Source organism: Lacerta agilis, chromosome 1 (genome assembly GCF_009819535.1).
Source record: "Lacerta agilis isolate rLacAgi1 chromosome 1, rLacAgi1.pri, whole genome shotgun sequence".
NCBI lineage: Eukaryota > Metazoa > Chordata > Lepidosauria > Squamata > Lacertidae > Lacerta > Lacerta agilis.
In genome coordinates, this window is record NC_046312.1 from 120,742,098 (window position 1) to 120,762,847 (window position 20,750).

The following is a 20,750-nucleotide window of genomic DNA, read 5'->3' on the forward strand; positions in this document are numbered from 1 at the left end:
GCCCTAGTAGTGAAATGACTGGTGCCTTGATGACGGCCTATTTAGCCGCAATAAAAAGCCGATTGGCTAAATGTGCAATCAAGAAAGGGGTGACATTTATTGCTTCGGTTTTATGACACCGTGAACCGAGCGAGATTTTGAGCCTTACAGTGCCTTCGGGGGGCCACGGGGATCACCGGCAGTGCATCTTATTTATACCGTTTCCAATTTCGACTAGCATTTCAGCAATAAATAGATTGTGTTGGTATTGAGTTTTATGTAAGTATGTTCAAGAAAGCAAAGGGTACGATTTTGTAGGTCAGAAATCTGGGCTCGGGCGAGACGGATCAGCAGAGATTTTAACTCTCTGGTTAGCCTCTCCGCTTCCCGGTTGCTGCAAATAGCCGGTTCGCATCTACATACCCTTTCTTTGCCTTGTCCCTTTTGCGTCTCCTGCCAACCTAAATGTTGTACAATGCTCGGATATCACTAACAACCACAATGCCATTCACAAATATAAAGAAACCTAGCTCGGGGGGGGGGGCAGACTGGCAAAGTCGGCAAGCTGTATAAAGGACCTTCTTCCCCTTTCATCTGTTGAGGTAGTAAGGAGGGAAATGAGGAGGTCCTCTCTGCTCCACCTTCCACCTCTTAGGTCGCTGCTGGTGCTCAGGGAGCAAGGGAAAAGAAGCAACGAACAGAGTTTGCCTTCAGTGCACTAAACACTGTGTCACTCTTCCAATGTATGCATAGCTCTCCCTTGTCTCTTGGTCACGTTGAATTCTTATCATTGTCATCCTCATTATTAAACCCTGCTCATCTGGCTGGGCTGCCCCAATCACTCTGGGCAGCTTTCAACAGATAAAATAATAATAAATATCGAACATTAAAAACTTCCCGATACAGGGCTGCCTTCAGGTGTAGTCTATTTATTTATTTAATTATTTATTCAACATGATTATTACAAAAAGATAAACAAAATATTACAAATACACCCATGTTGTTGTTGTTCAGTCGTTCAGTCGTGTCCAACTCTTCGTGACCCATGGACCAGAGCACGCCAGGCACCCCTATCCTCCACTGCCTCCCGCAGTTTGGCCAACTCATGCCATTCGCTTCGAGAACACTGTCCAACATCTCATCCTCTGTCGTCCCCTTCTCCTTGTGCCCTCCATCTTTCCCAACATCAGGGTCTTTTCCAGGGAGTCCAGGGAGTCTTCTCTTCTCAAATACACCCATGCATACAACCAAAGGAATTTTATTACTGTAAAATAAATTTGGAGGAACTCTTCCAACGTTTTTTCCTTTTTCTTTTCTCTTTCTTCTATATTCTTCTCTTTCCTTTTCCGTCTAAAAAGGGGGCAACCTGGGGAGGGGCACCGAGCAGATTGGTCCCTGAACTCCCTGACCGATGCATGGCAGCTACCACTGGTGCAGTTGAAGAGGATTCTTTTGAAAAAACTGTAGAGGTGGAGCAGCAAGCCCTGGTCTCTGTCCCATTGAATCTTTGCCTACAATTTTCATTTTATGTGTGAAGATTGGGTGCAGTTTTGCAAATAAACTAGTTGTTTGTTATAAGGTGGTACTTAGCAGGCACCTCTTTGCAGTCGAGGTGGAGGTGGAAGAGGAACTGAATGTTTCCCCATTGCTGTAGTGCTGCTCTTGTTTTCTAATTGTTTATATATTTTAAATGATTTTTATTAAATTTTAACTAAAAACGTACATAAAGAAAACACATAATAACACTTAACAACATACACAAAAACACTACAAAAATGATAATATATTGCTTTTCTATTATGATCCTTCCGCACATCATAGTGGGACTTCCTCCTGTCTCCTCCTCCTGTGTCCCTTGTAAATACCTTTTTGCAACCTCCAAAATTTCCTATAATTCTATTCTATTTTTAAACTTTAAATTCATTACTATCTCGTAACTCTTAACTTTTTTATTTAACATTACCTAATTGCTCACACTTATATCTTACTTTAATCCTTATCATCTTCTAATTTAATCATCTATCTTTTACTCCACAGCCTTGTTTTCTAATTGTTTATACTATGGTTTCAAAGTCTGGTTTTAATGAGGTTATATGTGTTTTAGTCTGCTGGATGGATTCTGCATGTATCCTGCCCTGGGGACTGTATGGCGAAGAGTGGGGCATAGCTACCTGCATAGACCCTCCAAGTGTCCCTATTTTCCAGGGACATGCCTGATTTGAGAAGCTGTCCTGGTTTCTGATTTGAGCCCAGAATGTCCAACTTTTCCTTGGGATTTCCCAATTTTCATTGGAGAAATGTGGAGGGTATGGTAGGATGCCTGCATTTTCATTAGAGACATGTTGGAGGGTATGGAGTTATCTGACCCCTGAGCTGTCTGAAGGCAATCCTGTCTAGGGATGTTCCCCCCCCCCCCCAGGTTTAATGTTTTATTATGTTTTTATATGTGTTGGAAGCTGCCCAGAGTGGCTGGGGCAACCCACTAAGATGTGTGGGGTGTAAAGAGTAAATTTTCATTATGGAATGGGATGTCCCTATTTAAATTGGGGGGGGGGGATGTTGGATGTATGTAGCTATTCATAGCAAACAAATAAATAAACTATAATTCTTAGGATTTACCTGAGAAAACTGAAACTGGGGTAGATTTGGGAGGGTTAGTAGGTTGCAGCTAAAAATAAAAATAAAATGAGGAACCCCCTGCCATGAATGCAAAGTATCTCCATCTGTTATCGTTCTCATTCATCTAATTGACAATCTCATGTTTCTTGAAGGCACACAGAAAATTGCAGGTTAGGTCAGAATGGCAGTTAATGAGACGGCATCCCATCGTTTTCAGATGGGCAGCTCAGGAGGTGGTTTTTATTCTGATTTTTCTTGTTACTGTTTTTAATGTCTCTTAAAATGTGAGCTGCGGAAGAGCCTAAATACTGAAATTACAATAAATGAATGTGTAATCCCCAGTCGCTGAGGGAGAGAGCCACAAGGGCAAGATCAAGAAGGAAGAGGTGCTCAACCAGTAATGTGAGGCAGGACTAAGCTCTGTTAAACATCAGAGGGATCTTAATACTGAGTACCTAGGGCTGCGGATACGGGTGGCGCTGTGGTCTAAACCCACTGAGCCCAGGACTTTGATGATCAGAAGGTTGGCGGTTCGAATCCCGCAACAGGGTGAGCTCACGTTGCTCGGTCCCTGCTCCTGCCCACTAGCAGTTCAAAAGCACGTCAAGTGCAAGTAGATAAATAGGTACCACTCCGGCAGGAAGGCAAATGGTGTTTCCGTGCGCTGCTCTGGTTCACCAGAAGCGGCTTAGTCATGCTGGCCACACAACCCGGAAGCTGTATGCCGGCTCCCTCGGTCAATAAAGTGAGATGAGCGCCGCAACCCCAGAGTCGTCCACGACTGGACCTAATGGTCAGGGGTACCTTTACCTTTACCTAGGGCTGCAGCAAAAGACTACGATCCTGTGTAGTACCTTGGTGCATAGGTTTACCTGGACATGGCTTCAGTCTCTCTCTGGCAAAATGGGAGTGTTCATAGTGTCCTGTCTGTTGCTTATTATCATTATTGAGATAATTATTATAGCATTTAAATATGATAATACTACAGTCGTACCTCAAAAGTCGAACAGAATCCGTTCCGGAAGTCCATCTGACTTCCAAAACATTCGACTTCCAAAGCGCGGCTTCTGATTGACTGAAGGAATCTCCTGCAGCCAATTGGAAGCCGCAGAAGCCCATCGGACGTTCAGCTTCCAAAGAACGTTTGGATACTGGAACACTCACTTCGTTTTTTGATCATTTGGGAGCCAGAACATTTGACTCCCAAGGCATTTGGGAGCCGAAGTACAACTGTAATACCCTAAGTAGGGGCAGGGACAGGGGCTCATCAACCCCTGTGAAGTTAGCCCATCTATGAAAATGAAAAGTCTGATCTTAAACCTGCTGCCTTGTGCTTATATTTATGGAAAAGGCTTCAGAAGTAAACCCCTAGGAAAAATTGTACCTGTTGTCTGGGACATTAGTAGATAGATAGATAGATAGATAGATAGATAGATAGATAGATAGATGGATAGATAGATAGATAGATAGATAGATAGATAGAGTGCTTTTTTCTGGGGTGACGCAGGGGTACGCATACCCCTAAACATTTTGTGAATCTAATGGGAGAAGAAACTAATAAAAAACAATTTTTTAGTTTCTTCTGTAGGGAGAATAAACAAAAAAAAAATTAGTTTCTTCTCTAGCATGGTGAATCGTCAGTTCTGTTCCTACCCCCGATGGCGGCCTCATTGATGATAGATATGATAGATGATAGATAGATAGATAGATAGATAGATAGATAGATAGATGATAGATTGTTGTTGTTGTTGTTCAGTTGTTCAGTCGTGTCCAATTCGTGACCCCATGGACCAGAGCACAAGTAGGACAAGTAGATTCAGAGCTGATGAAGCGGTTGGGCCAAAGCCGAAAGGATGCTCAGTTGCGGATATGCCTGGAAGCGAAAGGAAAGTCCAATGCTGTAAAGAAAAGTATTGCATAGGAACTTGGAATGTAAAAACCATGAACCTTGGTAAGCTGGATGTGGTCAAAAATGAGATGGCAAGAATAAACATTGACATCTTAGGCATCAGTGACCTGAAATGGACGGAATGGGCGAATTCAGTTTGGATGACTATCATATCTACTACTGGGGCAGGAATCCCGTAAAAGATAGATAGATAGATGATAGATAGATAGATAGATAGATAGATAGATAGATAGATAGACAGATGATAGACAGATAAAAGAAAATAAGAATATGAGGTACTCTTCTTATGTATGAGGCATGGGGATATTCCACTTTTCTCCAAGGAGTGGTGTCCATTTCAACCTGGGAATGCAGCCCATCTAGGAGAAGGAATACTCTGATCATGAACCTCTGCTGCCTTGCAGGACATCTTCAGGAGAAGAAAATGCCAAGGAGTAACCCTACACAAATCCAGAGTGTGTAGGGCTGCATGGCATCTTGCATGCCTCCTTCCAGCAACTCCTGCAGCCAAGCTGGTGCCAAACGTATTCCTTTGGACCACATCAGCGAGGCCAAGAAAGGACACAGGACCTCCATACACCACTGCCCAAGCACGCGCCCCGGGGAGGTCACTTTGGTGCTGCTAATGCGGTGGTTGACTTCACCCCTGGGTCACTGTCCATTGTCTCATGAGAAAGATGGAGGCCCAAAGATTATTACAACCCTGGGGCACCCAGCTTGGTACCCACCAGATGTTGAACTGCAACTTTCATCAGGTGGAGGGGCAAGGCAGCAGAGAGCTTGGTGTGGGCACAGAGTGTTGTTGCACATATATGGCACCTAGCCGCCGCACTGTCTTCTTCTCCCTTCTGCTCTCCATAACTGGCAGAGATGCCAGGTAAGTGGCACTGCCACACCTAGGCCAGTGTCAGGCTGCCAGAATAGCCTTGCCGACTGGGCAGTAAATCAGGAACAGGCACACAACTTGAAGGCAAAGAACTTTATTGCTTCACTAAAGCAACATCACTTACGAGGTGTGTGTTTGTGCATGCACAGCTTGAGCTGTTGACTCTTTCTAGCTTCTCAACAATGTATTGCTGCATCTACTTCGTAGTGTGGTGATTATGCCACTTTCCCCAGCTCTTTTTAAATTGAAGCCATTTTCAAAAGAAAAATGAGGCATTTGTTTTGCCCTTAAGGTGCTGTGGCATGCAAGCCAATGCCGCGTTGAGGTCTCCAGAGAGAGGCGGAACCTAGATGAAGGTTATATTATAATTGATCCGAAGAAAGGGTTAGCGTTGGGTGCAAAGTGAGAAAGGAATTGCAAGGAATTTTACAAGAGATAAGGAAAGATGTGACAAACAGGGATCTGTTGCTGTTGGCTTGCCTCGATGGGCTTTGTTTACCCTGATTCTACAGATGCTTGAAACGCCTGCCCAAGCCTGGGGAAATCAGCACCAAATGCATGGGAAATATTCTCCAAATGCTTTTTGCAAGAAATAGAAGCCAGGCTCTTCCTTGTCTACACGATAACAGGTTGGGTCTAGCTGTGATAGTATCTGGCTTTGCTCAGCCAGTTTTAAGAAGTCTGCAAACAAATGTGAACATTTTTGAAGGCCTGGTATGGAATCTCTCTATGCAGACTTGCAGAGGCTGTCCAGGGCAGGGGCATAGGAAGGGGTGGGGTGCGTGCTCAAGGGCCGGTGACAAAATGGCACACTGCGGGGGACGGCACTTACCGCAGGGCTTCGCCTGCAGCACACCTGAGCCACCGTCTCGCCTGGGAGTGATGTGGTGGCTCAGGGCCGGCGCTGCCCGAAACGCCGGGTTGCGTCCACTAGGTAGATTCCGTAGGCAGCTCACCGCAGTGCCCCCCTGGGGGAACATCACGACGCGTGGATCACCGTGACACCCCCATGCGGCGCCCCCATGTGCGGATCGCCCTGTCCCTGCTGCCGGGTGCCAGAGCAGATAGCTACACCCCTGGTCTTGGGGCTCAGAAAGGTGTCCTCCCCTCATCCTTTTACCTGAACTCATGCTAAGGGGTGATGGCAAAGATTTGAATCTGTTTTCAAAACATGTGCCCAACCATTGAGGTGGAAGAGCAGTGACTGAAACTCCAGGAAGCTAATACCGTAAGAAGTGCAAGCAACCAAGTCATTTCCTCTTATTGCAGACCATACTTCATGGGTGGTGGTTGCTGTTGTAGTGTGTGTTCTGCTTTGTTTTTGGAGGGGGAATGTGAGAGAAGGCTTGTCGCCTTAATACAAACAAACTAAAGTTCTTCATTTCTGCATCGCTGGGCATTCAACCAATACTGCCAGTTCCTCCTTCCTTGTTTGTCAACCACCACCACCCAATTTGGTCGGCTCTAAGCTTCCTGAGTTCACTATTAAAAGGAATAATTATGCGGTCATATTGTGGAAGGCAGAAAAGAGAGAAGGAATACCAGCAGGTTACATGGACCAACCGGACAGAAGGAAAGTATTGTGTACAGAATCAGGCCCCGTTCACACCATACGGTTGAAGCACTATGATACTCCTTTAAACAGCCACAGCGTCTCCACCATGGGCTTAATCAGGGGGGAAGGGGGCAGCTGCCCCCCAGCAAGTAAATAAATAAAAACACTTAACTAACTGACCAATTGCATCACAGATAGGTCAGTACTGCCCCCCCCCAACAAATGTCCTCCCCCCCCCAACATAACTCCTGGCTACGCCCATGGTCTCCATCCTCCTCAAAAAAGAATTCTGTGAAATGTAGTTTATTAAGGGTGCTAAGAGTTGTTGGGACCCTATTCCCTCTCACATAAGTACAGTTTCCAGAGTGGTTAATGATCAGTTCCTCTTCCCAAGGAATCCAAGGAACTGTAGATCTCTTGGGGGAATAGGGGTCTCCTAACAACTCTCAGGACATTTAACAAACTAACAAGCAGCTAGAAATGTTTGTAAAGGGAAGGAAGAAGGAAAGAGGGAGGGAGGGAGAGAGGGAAGGGAGGAAGGAAGAAGGAAGGAAGGAAGGAGAAGGAAGGAAGGAAGGAAGGAAGAAGGAAGGAAGGAAGGAAAGCCCTCAGAGCATCTCATACAAATTAAGATGGAACCACGCTCCTGAAAGGTTCGTAGACAGACAACCTAATCCACACACTGTATTCTTATCTCAGCAGGATCGTCAGATAGAGTTCACTGCCATTGCAAGTTGAAACAAAATTCTCCCCCATCCCTAGATGTACACACACACACACAAAAATATATACCTGGAGAGGCTGTGCAGGGCAGCATGACAAGCATCAAGCTGGTATGAAAGAAAATGACAACAGATGTAGGGAAAATGAGATGATTAAACCAGGGGGGGTGTCATTAAGTGTGAGCCCCTACGTACCCAGGGCAATGGGTAGCTAATCGGGGGAAAGGTCTGCTTGTTGTTATGCAAGTCCTGACCTGTTCCTTCCAGCGTATATTCCTAGAATAGGTTTCCATTTATATTTCGGCCATCAAGGCAGGCGTCCTGCTAGTAGATTTGCAAAAATGGGTATTGACATTTATGGAAGTGCATCTATAATCCCGAGCACACACTGCCTTGGAAGTCTGAGCCACTGAATTCAAAGGGGCTACCAGGTAAATGTAGGTCCTTTAACACCAAGGAGCTTTTCATTTTATTTATTTTTTTGTTTGTTGCCTGCAAAAAGCAAAGGACCAATGGCAGCTGCCTGGTTCTTATTCCTACCCTTGCCTCTTCACCACAGCCTCACTCTGTTGTGTCACACTTGGTATGCAAGGCAGGGTAGCAGATTCTCCGCGTTAGTGCATTATAGCTTGACATACATCCAGTGACCAGCATTTTCATCTATCGTGATTAATAATAATATAATAATAATAATAATAATAATAATAAATATACCTCCCAATTATTCAGGGCTTCTTTACGTTACGGGATTTTTGGGGTCCTCCAAATCATTTTCATTACATGCTGTGTAATAATAAAACTGCTCTGTGCGGTGCCCGGATAATTCCTTGCATGGTCTGTGTGATTTCTAATTGCTTGAATAACAACATGTGATTGAAATGCCATGCATAAGTACAGCTGCCCCCTGGGGAATAAGGCATTTCTCCTCTCGCTCTTAGTGAAGGCAAACATTTGAACAGGGGGAACAGGTAAAAACATCCCAGCAAAAATCAGACACACCAGACCACTTAATGCGGGGAGCAGGGACATAGGGCAAAGTTAACAAAATATACAATTTAGAAAGTTAGATTAGATCTCGTTCAAAGGGAGCCTTTGAAGTGGTTGGTTTTTCCCCTGTATCCTGTATATACACTTACTTATATATACAGTATATACACTTACTTATATATCCTGTATATACACTTGTATTTTCACACCGGTCCTGAGAGACCTGCATTGGCTCCCAGTACATTTCCGAGCACAGTATACCTGAAGGAGCATCTCCACCCCCCATCGTTCAGCCTGGACACTGAGGTCCAGCGCCGAGGGCCTTCTGGCACTTCCCTCACTGCGAGTGAAGTGAGGCTACAGGGAACCAGGCAGAGGGCCTTCTCGGTAGCGGCTCCTGCCCTGTGGAACGTCCTCCCAGCAGATGTCAAGGCAATAAGCAACTATCTTACTTTAAAAAGACATCTGAAGGCAGCCCTGTTTAGGGAAGTTTTAATGTCTGGTGCTGTATTGTGTTTTATATGGCTGCTGGGGAAACTCAGCCAGATGGGCGGGGTATAAATTGTTGTTGTTGTTGTTATTTATTTCCCATGACACTCAATGGGATGCACTTCTGAGTGGACCATCTTTTACCAAAGAGACCAATGAACTGCCCACTTATGGCTTTTCTATACCAACATGTGTGGCAGAGCTGGACAATGTGGTACCTTTGAGATGTTGTTCCCATCATCCCCAGCCACAATGTTGAGAGTGGAATCCAACACCACTGGAGTCAAACAATATCTGGAGGGGCACCACTTTCGCTTCCTGATGATTTTTTTTTCCATCTTAGTAGTGTTTAAATCTCTCTTAAAGGTAAAGGTAAAGGTCCCTGACCATTAGGTCCAGTCGTGTCCGACTCTGGGGTTGCAGTGCTCATCTCGCTTTACTGGCCGAGGGAGCTGGCGTACAGCTTCCAGGTCATGTGGCCAGCATGACAAAGCCGCTTCTGGCAGCTGTGCACAGAAAGCCGTTACCTTCCCGCCGGAGCGGTACCTATTTATCTACTTGCACTTTTGACGTGCTTTCAAACTGCTCGGTGGGCAGAGAGCTGGGACCGAACAACGGGAGCTCAGCCCATCGTGGGGATTCGAACCGCCGACCTTCTGATCAGCAAGCCCTAGGCTCTGTGGTTTAACCCACAGCACCACCCGTGTCCCATAATCTCTTACTCATTCACATACAGAGAGAAGGAGAGGGAGACCAAATTTGGAGTTACATTCATTATTGATATAAGCCAGGTACCATCAGAACAAACCCAATAGGTGCAGGATAGTTTCTATTTATTGTAATACCTATAAATCTGGAGGACCAGAGTTGATCGCAACCCCTGCTGTAGGTGCTGTGGATTGAATTTGGGACCTGTTTTGATGCCACTTCTAAGCTTTTAGATATCTTGGCCTTATTGTAAGCTGCTTTAAGCTTTGGAGAGATGACGCAAAGTGTTTTGGGTGCTCTGGTGATGCTTCCACATGATTAGAAAGACATAGGAGTGTACAAGTTATCCGTGGGAGATAAGGAAAATCAATGGGTGGACAAGTCCCTGTAATACCCACTTCACTCACTAATTTGTTTTTGCCTCACCAGAGCTATAGGATAACAGCCTTGCTTGTCATATACATAGACCATCCAGTCGTTTCTGATTAAGCCTCGATTATTGTATTGCTGAATGGAAGGACCAAGCATTAGTTCAAGAGGACCGTTCAATTCAAAATTGTAAAGAAGAGCTCCATTTTATCATCTTAGGCAGGGCTGGTGATTATTCTGCGCTCTACGCAATTATCTGTGAAATATAAATAGGGCAATCTCCCATTCTTTATTGCCAAACATATATATATATATATATATATATATATATTATATTCATTCATTTTTTTTTTAAGCACACTTCATCAACAATGCCTTGCAGGGGCAATCTTCTGCAGCCATTCATGCTTTATAATGTGTCCGTCTCTCATTCTTCCTATTTTTACACAGGCAAAAAACACTCTCAATAAATAATAAGGTATGATTTATGAAGTGGCGAGGAGGAGAACCAACAGACTGTGAAGTTAGCCCGTATGCTTTCATTCCAGAACAGGAAGGTTCAAGCCACAGAAGGAGGCCATTGCCTTAAAATGCATCATTATTCCCTTTGTTGCCATTGTTCAGTTTCTAGCTCTGAAGAGAAGTTCTTACAGTCCTTAAAGGCCATACATTTGATTCAGGTTACCAGAGCCATCCCAAAACATTTTGCTGCCGGATGGCACCCCTTCTATTCCACACACTGAGGCTTATACTCCTGTCTTCCACTGCCTCCCGCAGTTTGGTCAGACTCATGTTGGTAGCTTCGAGAACACTGTCCAACCATCTCATCCTCTGTCGTCCCCTTCTCCTTGTGCCCTCCATCTTTCCCAACATCAGGGTCTTTTCCAGGGAGTCTTTTCTTCTCATGAGGTGGCCAAGGTATTGGAGCCTCAGTTTCAGGATTTGTCCTTCCACTCAGGGCTGATTTCCTTCAGAATGGACAGGTTGATCTTCTTGCAGTCCATGGGGCTCACAAGAGTATCCTCCAGTACCATAATCCAAAAGCATCAATTCTTCAGCGATCGGCCTTCTTTATGGTCCAGCTCTCACTTCCACACAACTTCATTTAAAACAGGGCTGCCTTCAAACGTCTTCTAAAGGTTCTATCTCCTGGCTATGTCCAGGAAATTCCAGACGTATGGCAACTCCAACATAATATGACTTGCTGCGTGCAGCAAACATGTAGATGTACAGAGTTGCCCTGAAATGGGTTGTATTAAGTAGAGTGCCATTGATTTCAGCAGCTGAAGCTGATGCAGGAGTTTAAGAATTGACATCTTAAGGCCCATGCGCATGGCAGACGCTACAAAGCTGCTTGGAAATCTTGTGCATGGAAGTTTCACTTGAAAGCCCATGGAAATGTGGCTTGCAATGGTCAGGCTTCCTCCCTGAAATCTAGTCCTTTATCTGTACATTTACAAGCCCCCTTCTCCCATTATTTCACTCTTGAATGTGCAAATTGATATTATTGCTACTGCCTCTTTCTGTTCTTTAATTTGTTACCATTTATACCTTGTAATGAACCCCATAAATTATATGGCGGGCACGCAACATGGCAAAGTTAATAATGCTGCTGATTTAGCATTTCTCGGCTTTTAATTTTTGCAGCCTTGCAGAGATTTCGAGTAACAAAGCCGTGCGCATGTGTGCACAGGGAGCAAGAGCTGTGCTAAGTCTCAGAGAGGCTTTCTCAATGAACAACATCTCAACGAGAAGTGGACAAAAAAGACAAGAGCGTTGTTGTCTCCTGAGTTTTCCCGCAATGGTCTGATTGCATCCAGTGGTTGCTGGTGCGTTATGGGAACACTGGTGTGTAGGCATGATTTCTATAAAGGTTGGAGTGAGGAGATCTGCACATTCAACAGAGCATATGCAAAGCTCTGGGCCCTGTAGTAATCGGTGCAATTGTCAGTCATGCTCAACCATGCAAAGGAAGAGGACATCTGGCCGGTGCCTCCCGTTGTGACGAAACTGATGAAATAAAAATGCATAACTTTTACAAAAGCTGGCACTGTGGCCAAATTAAGCATGCAAATAGGTCCTGTGTTGTATAATTATTAGGTCATTAATTTTCATTGATGAACATGTGCATATTCCAAGCCCCACAATGATCTTTTAAATTGCAAGATTGCAATGCTTCGTCATTTCTCTGCTCATTATTCTCTTTGCTTCCTTCTTGGGGCAGGACGAGACACCAGGGTGCCTGCCCTAATTCGTATATAAAGCAAAGGATAGCAGAGTCTTCCACAGCAAAAGGAGTGCATGGGGGGGCACTGGACCTGCAATGCAACTGCTTTTGTAGTCCAGTGGTAGCCACAAATATGGGACTCCAACTCCCATCTTCCCTGACCTGTGTGAGATTGTAAAGGTAAAGGTAAAGGTACCCCTGACGACTCTGGGGTTGCGCACTCATCTCGCTCTATAGGCTGAGGGATCCGGCGTTTGTCCACAGACAGCTTCTGGGAACCAGAGCAGCGCACGGAAACACCATTTACCTTCCCGCCGAGCTGGTACCTATTTATCTACTTGCACTTGATGTGCTTTCAAACTGCTAGGTTGGCAGGAGCAAGGACCGAGCAACGGGAACTCACCCCGTCGTGGGGATTCAAACCGCTGACCTTTTGATCAGCAAAGATTGTAGGCCCCCCCCCCCCAAAAAAAGCATTTTTCAGGTACAGCACCCAAAACCACGTGTTTTGGGGTGTCACGTAAGATTGCTGCCCTGAAAAAGTAGGCCTACTTTGGGGGTGAGAATACAGCTCGAAATCACAAAAGATGGCAGCGGCCATTTTGGCCGCCGTCCTTTCACAATAAAAAGGGGGGGTGTCCCCTTCTTTCTGGGACAGATGGCAGGTATGGGTACTACCACCAAAGAGGTCCTCTCTCTGGGCAGCACTGACTGGGAATTCTTACACATCTGAGCCTATGGTTGCTGTTGCGCTGCAGTCCTGCTTGAAGACCTCCCATAAGTATCTGGGTTGGCTACTGTGAGAATGGGATGCAGGCCTACCTGGGCCTTTGGCATGAAGCAGCAGGGTCCTCCTTTTGTTCTCTTAGACCACAGTTTCCCAAACTATTTTTGGACTCCAACTTCCATCATCCCTAGCTAGCAGGACAAGTGGTCAGGAATAGTGGGAATTCTAGCTGGAGACCCAAGCCTGGGAAACTGTCTTTGATGGTTTTCCCAGTAGTGATGTACGGAAGTGAGAGCTGGACCATAAAGAAGGCTGATCGCCGAAGAATTGATGCTTTTGAATTATGGTGCTGGAGGAGACTCTTGAGAGTCCCATGGACTGCAAGAAGATCAAACCTATCCATTCTTAAAGAAATCAGCCCTGAGTGCTCACTAGAAGGACAGATCCTGAAGTTGAGGCTCCAGTACTTTGGCCACCTCATGAGAAGAGAAGACTCCCTAGAAAAGACCCTGATGTTGGGAAAGATGGAGGGCACAAGGAGAAGGGGACAACAGAGGATGAGATGGTTGGACAGTGTTCTCGAAGCTACTAACATGAGTTTGGCCAAACTGCGAGAGGCAGTGAAGGATAGGCGTGCCTGGCGTGCTCTGGTCCATGGGGTCACGAAGAGACGGACACGACTGAACGACTGAACAACAACAACAACAACAACTCCTATCAAGTTATCATTGCAAACCCTGTTTTATTCTATTTCTGCTTTACAGAAACAGGGACGGGGCTATTACCCATTCTTAAAAGCTTGTTTGTTTGTTTTTTATTTGAGTTTTACGCTCGCCTTTTTTCCCCCATCCTTCCAGGTGCGTGTGCAACATTGACTGTTCTCAGACCAACTTCAATCTCTCTGCGCTTCCGATGGGAAATCTTATGATAATGCGTGCCAGATCAAAGAAGCGTCGTGCCAGAAACAGGAGAAAATTGAAGTCATGTCTTTGGGTCGATGTCAAGGTAATGCTCCAAGCAAAATTCATTTCCAAGAGTGGTCCCTGTTCTTTTTTTATTATTTTCTTTCGTGTGAGTGAAAGAGAAAGAAAAGGCGGGGGGAATAGAAGCAAGAAACTGCTTTATTATTAGGCTCTTCCTATACATCCCATTGAAGAGATGGGGGTGTATCTTGTTGACCAGGGCCACAATCCATTGTACAGTTCTGCATGGTTGAATTCTGCTCTTCTGTATCTCTCAGTGCTTTAGATTTTGACATCTTATCTCATCTGGTGGTTGTGATAACATTTACCATATTTTTCCACTATATGAAGACCCCTATCTTTTTGGGACCCCAAATTAAGGAAATGGGGGGGAGAGATATTACCCAGAATTCTTAAGCTTTTGGGGGGGGTTGCCCACAATCGCTCACCCGCCTGACTGCTGCTGCCAATCGCACGCCTCGCCAAAGCCACCCATCGTCTGCCGCTCGCCAACAGCAGCCGCCAATCACCCGCCCAATTGCCGCAGCAGCAGCCAATCGCCAGCAGGCCTTGCCGCAGCCACCAATCACCCGCCCAATCTCTGCTGACAATCTGCTGCGCAGCTGCCACCAATCGCCTGTCCCCCCCTCTGCACTAGGCCTATCCATGTGTAAGACAACCCCCCAATTTTTAACCTTTTTAATATATATAAAAATTCTTATACATGGAAAATATGGTATTAGGCAGCAGGGGCCCAGTTAAGCACCACCCCGCATAATCGACCACACAGGCCATTTAAATAGCGATGCCCATAACATTGGGGGGGGTCTACACCCTGAAAAAAATTATTGTGGGGGACAAAGGGACGCAGCCCCTGGAAGTTGGCTCCTACGCTGCTGTGTAAGTGGGGCATCTGTGCTCTCCTGGTTCCAAACAATCTAGCACTGTCCCTTACAAGGTGAGACATGCTTGGGGTGGGACAGCCTGACAGAACCAACCTGACGCTTTTGCCATTACATGCCTGTACAGCCCCAAAATCCCTGCACCAGCAACAAGCTGTGTTCGTAAGCTGAAAGCAGTAGTGCCCTAAACTATGCCATCACAACAGGATGCTTATTGGATCAGGATGGTTGCTTTTTGAATCCCACTGGGGTTGTTTTGTTTTGTTTTGTTTTGTTTTAAAATAACATCTTTATTGAAAATTCAAAAAAGTACATAATTATATGTGCACCAAACATGGTGAGACATAAAAAGAGAGAGAAAGAAAAAGAGAAACAGAACCCACACAAGGGGAAATAAAGGGGGGAAGGGGAAAACCCAAAACTGTGTATTTTACAAAGTGTTATTGTACTTCCCAATTTAACCTATTACAGTGTTTGTAAGAATGGATTCCAAGTATCAATAATTGGTCCATGGCAAGTCTGCGTTTATATGCAAGTTGCTCATATGTGTGGGTTTGTATAAGTCTTCAATCCAATCGTAGAAGGGAGCCGCATTTTTATTTTTCCAGGTCATCAGTATCAGTCTTTTTTCTGTGGAAAGGGCACAGAGAGTCCGCTCGTATAGTCCTTTTGTAAGGTTCCATGTGCTGGGTATTATAGTTCAAGAGGATAATTTGCTCTATAAATGCAAAGTTGTTCCGTACAGTTTTGTTGATAGCTTCAGCTACCTTCTGCCAAAAATCTTTCAATATAGGACAATGGGAAAAAAACCATATGCTTTAGAGAAGCATTATCGCTATTACATTTCCAACAGTTAGGTACATTAGATAGTCCTTTTTTAAACAACCATAATGGGGTCCAGTATATTCTAAATGCTATTTATTACTGTACGAGCCTCAATTTATGGTCCATAAATTGTTAAAGCAGTTTCCCACTGTGCGGTCGAAATTGAGATCTCTACTTCTTTATGCACCCATTCGTACTGGCAAGGTGGAAGAAAGGGAGGCCCATGGTAGGTGGAGCCGGAGCCAAGGACAGGTAGATCCCACTCCCTCTAGTTTTGTCCCCCATCTTCCTCCCTGAAGAGTTACGCAAGGATAATACAGAGACGGAGGAGGAGGAAACTGGCAGCCAAGATTGAGCTGGTTGTAAATAGTCAAGTCAAAGTCACTTTGTTGTTGCAACCATCCTGGTCATTTCAGCCAAAAGTGGTTGTAAATAAGGAGGCAGGCCTGTGGGGGCAGGCTGAGGTTGGAGGGGCAGTGCCTCAGTCACCCCACCACCACCACAGAGCACAGAGTCTGTACTTTTCCGTGTATAAGACTATGCTTTTTTCTTTAAAAATCATGCTTAAAAGTGGACGTCGTCTTATACATGGGTAGTGCATAGGGCGGACATTTGATTGGTTGCTGCCATGGCTGTCAGCGGCTAATGTGCATGTTATTGGTTGCTGTGTAAATGGGTGGTGTTGATTGGCTGACGCTCCGGCATTTGGGCGGGCAATTGGCAGCTTCTGCCGGAGATGAGACAGATGGGAGACGCGTCAGGTGAGCGGTTTTCGGCAATCCCCTCTTAAAAAAAGCTCAACTAACCTGGGTAATCCACCACCACCACCCCAAGCTGAACAACTCTGGGCAATCCTCTGCAAAAAAGGTTCAGTAACTCTGTACCATCTCCCCCCATATTCTTAAATTTGAGTCCCCTTAAAATAGGGGGTGTCTTATACATGGGGGCATCTTATAGACGGAAAAGTATGGTAGGTTACTCTGAGCACAGGATTTGGATTTTCTCAGTTTTAGATGCATGGCACATAAAATGAACACCTCTCCTCTCCTGGAAGCGAAAGAGCAGCTCCCTCATTTTTCAACCTGAGGCGTTCCAGGTTTCAGTTGAGCTTACTTGGGGGAAAGCCCCGTTGAACTCATTGGCACTTACTAGGCACGCAGTCATCTTCTGTATGTGCTGCCTATACTGGAATCCACAGGCCCGCTGGGTTTCTGTTTCGTTTCATTCATAATCCCAGAGGCAGATGGTCCATTCTTGGAAGTGTGACAACTTGCCAGATGCCCTCTTAATTTAAGAAAACGTCCACTTGGGGTTTGGGCAAGGGTTTCATTTTTTTAAGTGTTTTTTTTTGTCCCAGTGATTTCTTCCACTGTATCAAAACTGAGGTGATTTTGTTCTGCCATTTTTAAAAGGTTAAATTCTGTTCATTTCTTGGGGGGGGGGGGCAAATGCAGGCACTAGCAGGAAGACTCACAAAACAGGCGTTTTAACTATTTTCTAAAACTATTTTCTACACCCACCCCCCCAACATTTCCACTGAAGCTGAAGGTCATTACAGACACATAGACCCAGCCATATCTTCTACACCTACATATTAAAATGCTGCCTTTTTGTTACCCCTTTATGTACTTCTTTTGATCCATTCTTCTTTAATGGAGGCGATTGTTGAAAATGCCAGCGATTCTTCAAAAAAATAAAAAATAAAAAAGCTAGACCTATAACAGCATAAATATATAATTTCACAATTATGTCATTGTATTGCTTTTGAAAAAGTATGTATTTGTTCAGGAGTTATTTGACCTTACCCATTATTCTGCCTTTTGTTAAACAATCAGACAGATAGCTGTGACCATGGAGACTACTCTTCAAGTGAATGGAAAAGCCCCTTCCTTTACAGTGAAAAGGAGTATTTTCTTTGAGAAACCAGCAATACATATGTTTTTGAGCCAACCCAACCATTCAGCAAGGCATGAGGCACAGACCTCATGCCTGTGGCATTGTGCACTGAATGAGCACCCATGATAAAAATCCCCGTGTACATGACAGCTTTGCACATTCAGGGTGAGTTCGATCTCGAGCCACATTCAAAAGCATGACCCTCTCGGCTAACTTATCTGAGGTGGGGCATTCTTGTCAGGGCTATACCAGTAGCTTTGCTGAAGCATTTGAACTGGTTTTTCAAGGAAGTGTGGGAATGTTAAGGATAGTAGGAAAGGATATATTGGATAAGTATTATCCTTCCTTCACTCACGCTAGTGAAGTGATGTAGCAGAGCAGATTCCCCTCAATGTAGCTGGGAGCTACTTTGCAGATTCGTTTGAATCTCTTACTTAAGATTGTTTCCTGGTGTCCCCTTTAATCCCTCTTAAAAGAATAAAGACACGAGAGTCTTTCTGAGTAAAGTGGCAAAAGGTTTACTCACATTTCAGTTCACGGTATGATCCCTGAAAGGCAGGCTTTTCTTGGTAGTTACACAAAGAAACAGTGAGTTCATCTCATAGGGAGACTGAACTGATGTGCTGCTGACCAAGAGCCAGCAGACAGCAAAATTACAGAAGAGGGCAACCAAAATGGTCAAAGGCCTGGAAACAATGCCTTATGAGGAACGGCTTAGGGAGCTGGGTATGTTTAGCCTGGAGAAGAGAAGGTTAAGGGGTGATATGATAGCCATGTTCAAATATATAAAAGGATGTCATATAGAGGAGGGTGAAAGGTTGTTTTTCTGCTCCAGAGAAGCGGACACGGGGCAATGGATTCAAACTACAAGAAAGAAGATTCCACCTAAACATTAGGAAGAACTTCCTGACAGTGAGAGCTGTTCGGCAGTGGAATTTGCTGCCAAGGAGTGTGGTGGAGTCTCCTTCTTTGGAGGTCTTTAAGCAGAGGCTTGACAGCCATCTGTCAGGAATGCTTTGATGGTGTTTCCTGCTTGGCAGGGGGTTGGACTGGATGGCCCTTGTGGTCTCTTCCAACTCTATGATTCTATGATTAAAACAACAAAATGGCTGCAGGAGAGCAGCATGGCAGAAAGAGAACAGCAAGACAATAGAAAGACAAAACAGAATGAGAAAATGGCTGCCTGCTTCGGTTCTTTTAAGGAGTCAGCCACACCATCTCCCAGGTCACATGCAAGGGGAGGAAGCTCCAGACCAATGGAACAGGAAGTTACACTGACTGGATGTCCCCCTGCCTGTGCCCACTCTAGGGAAACAAGGAATGTTGCATTTGACTGCACCAATGGATTGCATCCCACAGGAAGCAGACAAGAAGTGCATATTAACTGTTCCTATGTTAACATTCACTGGTAGAGTAAAGCTAGCTTGTGGGAGCTCTGGGTTGTATCCAGTCACCCCATTCATACAAGGACTTCTATTTCCACCATGGAACTTCCGCTCCATCGCCTTTCTGTTCATGTGTGCAACCCATATCCCCTTAATCTGCTCCAGGGGCTTGTGGGGGGAACCTCCAACTGATTATTTGGGGGGGTACAGGTTCAGGGAAGAGAGGAAGGAGGCATTCTGTTGCCCAAGCAAAAGTCCTTGCAAAACAGGCCAACTTCGTTGGGTACGATCTGGTGCCGCGATTCAAAAGTACAAGACAACACTTTACCAGAACAGGAGATGCCCAAGCAGAACATAGCAAAACAGAACACGTGTTTTGTCTTTCAGATAACACAACCACCACTACAAAGTCAGAAGATGGACATTACGCAAGAACGGATTATGCAGGTAAGCGTTAACACTATGCTACCTAGGAAGAAAGAGTTTGTTTTATTTTATTTGGTGGAGGGACACATTTCCTTTGGCTATATTTGTGAAATTGAAACCATAGGTGATTTCTTTAGTTCACTATCTATATCTCTCTATCTCTATTTCTATCTCTAATATTCTTGGTGAAGAAGGGTTATCTTAAGGAGGATTTCAAGCTTCAGTCAAGGAATTAGTCACTAATATATGCATTTGTACACAATTTCTCCTCACATATGCAATTTTGCATACATTATTCAGTTGGAGAACTTCATTGCAAAATTCAGAGCAGTGCGAATATCAGTCCACATATTGTTTCACAAAGTGGAATTTAGAAAGATTCCCCTTCAAATGAATGCAATCTGAATCATATTTCTCTCTGTGTGTCCTTATGCTGTCCACAGACCTCTTTGGCTCTTCCTAACCAAGTAACTATCGCTGAGAGAGCTCAGAAATATCTCAGTGGCGTTTAAACCTGGACCCTACACAATACTGACCAGCTTTGAACTTGTTTATTTGGTGATGGCAATGCATGATGGCTGATATGTCACTGAGATGGAGTATATTCTCCGTTCGCAAATATGCTAAAAAATTATGTGATTTTCCTTCGGTGAATAATAGCTTTAGTTCATTTGAAGTGTGAGTTATCTCAGGTTTCAGGTTAAAAGTTGCCTTCTGTCACATTCCCCAAAATACGTGCACTTACTGAGTTTGCAATACTTAAATGAATTCCATGCAATTTAAGTGCCGCAATTAATCAGTTAAAAGCCAGAATAATCAAAGATTAAAAAATCATTAATCAGTTGACAGCGCTGCTTTTAAATCTGACACCTCCTCATCTTAACGAGGAAACTCCCCCAAACACTACTGCCATTTTTCTTGCCGCCTGCTCTATACATTTGTGTTAATCAAGGCAGCAGCCATAGTGCTTCAAGTTCATTCAATAAAAAAGAAAGGGGAGATCAGCATGTCATGAAGTTGAAACCAATAGTTTCTTATAGCTCTTTTCTGGCTGTTTGAGTCTTCAGACCGAGCAGAAATACACATTACATCATTTGCCTGTGGATGCAAAGTTAATGAGATATTTTAGAACAGATTGTGGTGTGGTTTGGGGTGTGTGTGTGTGTGTTAATGATAA

At 44.6% G+C, this 20,750-nt stretch overlaps 1 protein-coding gene across 1 annotated transcript in view; it reads left to right on the forward strand.

The window, feature by feature from the left end:
- TMEFF2 (transmembrane protein with EGF like and two follistatin like domains 2) overlaps positions 1-20,750 on the forward strand; it is a 250,904-nt gene that overhangs the window by 180,281 nt on the left and 49,873 nt on the right. Inside the window, 3 exon segments of the mRNA XM_033168959.1 lie at positions 14,035-14,072; positions 14,075-14,182; positions 19,535-19,594. Coding sequence (XP_033024850.1) covers positions 14,035-14,072; positions 14,075-14,182; positions 19,535-19,594 — 206 coding nt within the window.